This window comes from Opisthorchis viverrini (assembly GCF_000715545.1).
Source record: "Opisthorchis viverrini unplaced genomic scaffold opera_v5_320, whole genome shotgun sequence".
NCBI lineage: Eukaryota > Metazoa > Platyhelminthes > Trematoda > Opisthorchiida > Opisthorchiidae > Opisthorchis > Opisthorchis viverrini.
In genome coordinates this window covers 229,903-235,791 of record NW_008751978.1, presented here as the reverse complement: position 1 = coordinate 235,791, position 5,889 = coordinate 229,903, and the positions used below count along the sequence as shown (strand labels likewise).

The 5,889-nt window shown below is 45.7% G+C and overlaps 1 protein-coding gene across 1 annotated transcript in view; it reads left to right on the top strand.

Annotated features, from left to right (window-relative positions):
• The window catches only part of T265_15010 (hypothetical protein), a gene marked incomplete at both ends in the record, with an annotated part of 31,463 nt that extends 25,730 nt beyond the window's left edge, over window positions 1–5,733 (top strand). Inside the window, 2 exons of the mRNA XM_009176190.1 lie at window positions 1,025–1,390; window positions 5,112–5,733. Coding sequence (XP_009174454.1) covers window positions 1,025–1,390; window positions 5,112–5,234 — 489 coding nt within the window. The remainder of the gene's footprint in view (window positions 1–1,024; window positions 1,391–5,111) is intronic.
• Window positions 5,734–5,889: the final 156 nt, after the last annotated feature.

Here is a 5,889-nt window from a genome sequence, read left to right as displayed (position 1 = left end):
GTCTTCCATGATCGTATCAATGACGAAGTTGAAGAGGATAGGTGAAAGAGGACAGCCCTGTCGGACACCACTGGATGTGGTGAACTCAGGAGAGAGCTTCCCGTAGACCTTCAAATGGCCGCGGGAGTTGGTGTACAGCGCCTTAGGGAGGGTCAAGAATTTATGAGGGACACCTTTGCTCCACAGACACTGCCATGGTGCTTGGCGGCCCACAGAGTCGAAAGCAGCTTTCATATCAAGAAAAACAACCATTGTTGGTTGCTGGAAGCAGTGTCGCTGTTCCAGAATCTGTCGGAGGGTGAAGATATGGTCGATACAACCTCTTGCAGGACGGTAATCAGCTTGGTTTTCACGGATCTGCCTCTCTGTTTTCAATCAACCTTCGAAGGATAATGCCAGAGAGCACCTTCGATGCCACAGCTAACAGGCTGATGCCACGGTGCTCATGATATCAGTTAATGTCTAGGAAAGTTAGGAAAATCATATTCTTAGCGACGACCAAGAAAACGAGTGAATATAACTACGACTGAGATCGGATGTGTCCAACTCACAGAGGCTTCAATTCAACTCGATGGGAACCCGAGGGCTGAGTTTTATTGGTCTTACTAAGAGAGAGAACAGTTAGTACGTTACACCAGCCAACGGGCGCTACTGGTGTCTGGTGACCGACAGATTACGCAGGAATCTTCTCATAGAGAAAAGATTACTGTTCTTTGCATGGGGAGCAATGATGCTTTTGGGGCTCTTATCACGTCTACAGTGAAATACCTTTTAATGTTCGCGAATCTGACTCTTTGCAACCTATCACTCTGGGTGCAGGATAACAGCGGAAATTAGGACAAAATCCCTTAGTTTTGGGGTCTTTTCGAGGAATCGCTGTCGCGCTTTCCGAAGGAATCAAGATAGCTCAGATATTCTCGGGTTTCCACAGCCTAGCCGGGAGCAATTAGGAAACAAGAGGATTTTTCGGTTAGTAGCTCTCACCTGATTGCTCTCACATCCACTTTCGTACTCTGCTTTTCAGCCCGAACGGATTCATCCTAACCTCAGTGCAAATGGATACGACATTCGTTCGGATGTCTGGAGCTTCGGTATTACCATGGTTGAATTGGCCACTGGTCAGTTCCCCTATCCAGCTTGGAACTCTGTGTTCGAACAGTTGACCTGTGTTCTCAACGGAGATCCACCTTGTCTCCCGGAGCGGTTACCATCATTTTCCCGGTTACATCTGTCCGACTCCACCACTACAGTTAGCGAGGTCGATACAAAAATGGAATCCGGTGGATTAGATGACTCCAGTGAATCGGATTTTTCTTCAGAATTTCGAGATTTTGTTTCCCAATGCCTACAAAAGGATGTGCGATCACGGCCAAAATATCACACCCTCATGGTATGTTCAACCGACTGGGCTGGTTTTTTATCTGTGCCTTTTTTGCCTCGTGCTTTCCTCATTATACAAACGAGCCTCTGCTCCCTGTAGAGAAGTACCCAACTTCCACGATCTCATCGAAACCTTTTAATTTTACTACGCGTCTGTCACAAACGGCGTTGGCGGGCAGGTTGTCTTTGGAAAATTCAGCTTCGGTGTGAGCTTGCTCTCACTCTACATTCCAGTCATTTATTACTGATGGCTTTTCATAACAGTCAGATTTTTTGCGATGAGTCTTTATAAATGAACGTAAGTGAACCTGAATGGTAGTTACGGTGCAACCAGACTTTATCTACGTCTCAATGTCACCTTCATTGGAAGTCGCCGCCCGAAGAGGCATTAAAAACTGGATTATTCAATGTGAATCTGCCTTGTGAATTCTAGCAGCCAATTCTTTACAAAGTAAGAATTGCCTACTACGGCGAACACTAATGGAAAAATACCTGTGAAAGGAAGAAGGCCTCCGCTGCGGAGTTATTTATTTAGTAGAAAATGCCCACTGAACAGTTATAGAACATAGTTCTCCCACGCCGTATGCATCTTGTTTAAAATGACTGAATATCCATCTTCTCTTTGAACGCGTCTTCCTGAACTTTCCCGGATATTCATTGACTGTTGGTCAAATCCAACCAAATGCGACAAGCGACTCCACAAATTCCTTAATGGATCTCACTTTTCGAAAGAAGCAAAGCGGATCTACGAGAAGACATACTACTCGCATGCTTCCCAGTCAGTAGTGTCACCTTTACACCTGTAGAGCGCTTGTTTGTACCTGTAGGCAAAACATTGTTATCAAAGGTGAAGACGTTCGGGTCCTGCGAACCTCGGCCACAGAAGTCTTTTATCTTCATCGGAACTCATTAGATGGGCGTAATGGGATCGGACAGGAGACCGGGTAATTGTTTCAAACGCTAACTTGTGGACTACACGTTCTTTGACCAGTTTGTTAAGCTGTTGGATCTGATTCGAGGTAAAATTCAAATAAAACCTCTTTCCCGTTGCTTTGTAATTGTCAGATCCTCCGCGACCATCGATTACCAACCAGCCGATAATTTATTCAGCAGCTGCGTAAATCAACAGGTGCACCTCAAATTCACATCGGTTCCTCATCGTCGTAAGAAGTCCGATGTACTTGCTAACAAAGGGGTCATTTTAATTAAATTACTGTACCCGCAAGTGTGGGTGTTCGTTCCTCGCGGATCCAGTTGAGACTGACAAAGTAGCCACAAAAGCAAGTGGGTGTATTGCTGCGTTGTAGCCATGTGTGGCTCAAAGACAAGTGTTCACGTTGACTGTTACTTCGCAGTCATATCCGAAACTGTTTCACGCGGAACGATGGCTCTTGTATGTACTTCGTGTACAAATGTGCCCACACCATGTGCCTAAGAGTACCGTGAACCGCAAGTCTGAGCATGAAGACAGATATCACATTTCTGCCGGGAGTTAAACCGTTATTTGCCCGTGTGGTTTGCGGGACCGTGTCATTGAATGTATGGTTTCTTTTGCCCACTACAGCAAGTCCAACATATACTCCAGTGTCTGCGTTTTATCATCCTCCGGCTTAGTTCGACTTTCCGAGCGGATTCGGAATGGTGCGAAGCAAAATGTTTCCACCGGCTTTAACCGTCATGGATAGATCCTAGGTCTCGAACTAGTAGTACGGACAAAGTTAGGATTTTCAGAGGAAACTCGGACTATCTCAGTTACGTTGAACTCCCCAGCTCAATACTTTTTAGGTTGAGCGTAGCCGTTCCTAAGTTTACCGATGTCAGGCAATCTTTCCCGTTCGAACTTTTCAGGTCCGCGCAACGGTCGCTTTGACATCATCTTCATAGTTAATAGCATATAGATCATTCGGACGTGAATTTCACTAGTTCCTGAATACCGGTAGCCTGTCTTATAAATTCGTACTGGTCATCTCTGCCTTCTCTGCGAGATGGACCAATTGGTTAGAGCACGAATTTACTGACCGAAAGGTTCGTAGTTCGAACCCGACCTCTGCTTCTCGACTTCCCCTGTCTAGGCTTGGGCAACCTGGTAGTATCACAGCCCTCGTGCCTCCGTGTCGCATGGCAGCTAGGCACCGAAAGGGTGCTACAGCTGAATGATTTATTTTATTATTTTATCTCTGCCAATCCAGGTTTTTGTCTGGACCATTAGTCTGCTGAACTTTAGCGGATCTTAGATGCATTTGATCATGACTTGATTATACACGTTTGGTGTGATCGGATGGCAGCAGACTTGCAGGAGATTGGTCGCGGGGCCAGGCAAATCCCCGCACAAGTTGTTTAACTCAGTTTTGTGTGCATACTAACACGATTTATAGCCTACTTGCGAGTAGTGTGTTCGCAGACGCACAAGGAAGCAGATGTCTTGGCTAGGATATACTCACCAAGGTTATTTTCGTGAGCCCGTGACCGCCGTGAAGCGAACAACTACGACTGGTTGTATATTGTGCATACCCAGTACTGATTGAATATAGGCTGGATGAGTGAAATACATCAACCGTTTTGCTCCCCGAGAAACAAAACTCCGACCAGTTTAGATGGTTTCTCAGACACCAGGTTGTAGTGCTACGTCTGACGTGCCTTTGTACAAACTAGAAAAGTAAAATATTGATAATGCTTCTCTGTTTGACACCTGCAGCACGTCAGGTCGTCAACTCTATCGTAAAATTCCCCTGATAATTCCTATATAGACGGCACAGATGGACGCAAATTTCTTGGGGTTGATTGCATCGCTTTACTCACACACTTCGATGTTTACGACTGACCACGTCTGTCAGTAGGTAGGTGGATTCATTCTATGGATTATGGCCAACTTCCGTGGGGGGAAATATATGCGGATCATAAGTTGTTCATCATTGAGCTTGGAAGTACTAAGACTTTTCGATGTCGACAAATAGGTGCTGCGTCCTCTCACAATTTGGTAATGCCGTGCCACCCAGTAACGCTTTTCATAGGAAGCTAGTGGGCTAAAAAAAACTAGGAAGTCTTTCAAGACGAATCGGTGAGAGGGCACTATTTTCACTTGGACCCTATTGTTCCGTGTTCTTTGGGCTGCATTCGATTGGCCCATCACATTCTCACGTGCCATTCGTTTGGCAATCGCTCAACTATCAACTTCGAGCTCTGCTTTCTACATTTCTCTTGATATTACTCCATCACTTTTATGAAGCTCTGTAAAACACCTCGCCTCATTCTATGCAGTGACTTAAATGAGATAATAGCCAATTTTAGCCTCTCCAAAGGGGGGAAGCTAGGAATCACTGTGCAGCACATTCGGTCACTGGGTTCCGTTTCTTCGTGAAAAGCGAGCTTGAGAGAGTAGTTCTGCTGCGCTAGCGGGTTCCGTGTGTTCATCAAGCCGGGGATCATACTGATCCCCGTGGTTTGCGCCTCGCTGCGTGCACCGCATGCTAAAGTGTTATGTAACAGTTTACATACTTGCTCGTTTGCGGCCATGGATCTGTGAGGCTTACAACAAATTACTGCCTCGGTGGCGTGTGAATGATTCACCGCACAGCTGCATTCGACCACAGCTCGTTTTCGGAGACCTGCTGAGCCCCTTTGGGTTTGATTGTTTTTCAGAACATGGTGTACATCGCCCCCAAATAGTGCCGCACCTCAAGTTGGTTTGTACTGATTCCCAAACTGCACCGCTTTCTCTCACCCTCTCTCAGAACCATGCATTCTACCAACGAGGTCTCTCCGAAAAGGTCGACGTTGGCGCTTACTTTTGCACAACCCTGGACAAGGTTCCGCTGGATTTGAATTTGAACGAATTTGTTTCGCAACCCAGCTGATCAGCTTTTTGCGGATACTGTATCACTGATTTCGTGTAAATCTTCCTGGTTTGGCCCGGTTCAATGACCGCACACCATTGATTGGTGCCTAATCGTTTTTTCGCTTTCCACCAGCGAAGCTCACAACCGACACTTCGCTTCACTCCATTCCAGTGTTCTAAGGAAGTCTTTTGCATCGTTTGACTCATCGAGCTGATTCGCCATACCCACTGTCCAGTTTATTTTCCGGCCCCCATTCTTTCATCATTTTAGGCGTTGATATACAATGAGATTTTTATTATCAGGTGTGGGGCCAGGTGTCATTAGCACTTGAACTCTACCCTTCCTATTAAGTATCTTATCAATCGGGCTTTTCGAGACAACGTTTAATCACGCAACCCTTCTGTACTTACATTACATCACTTAAGACCACTCCCTCTGTCTTTTTGCGCACAATACTCCAGCTAATTTCTCATGCATTACCAATGAATCCTCAGGCTGCAAATTCCTGCAATTCTTCACACGATTGCACGTCAAAAAGCGCCCGAAAATTTTTCGTCTTCACATTCAAAAAGCAACTTAGTAGAAACACGTACTAACTAGCCAGGTAATATGTGGTGGAATGCCTAGAGCACAGAATTTGTTCGGTTTGTGGCGTATTATGTTTCTTGGTGTG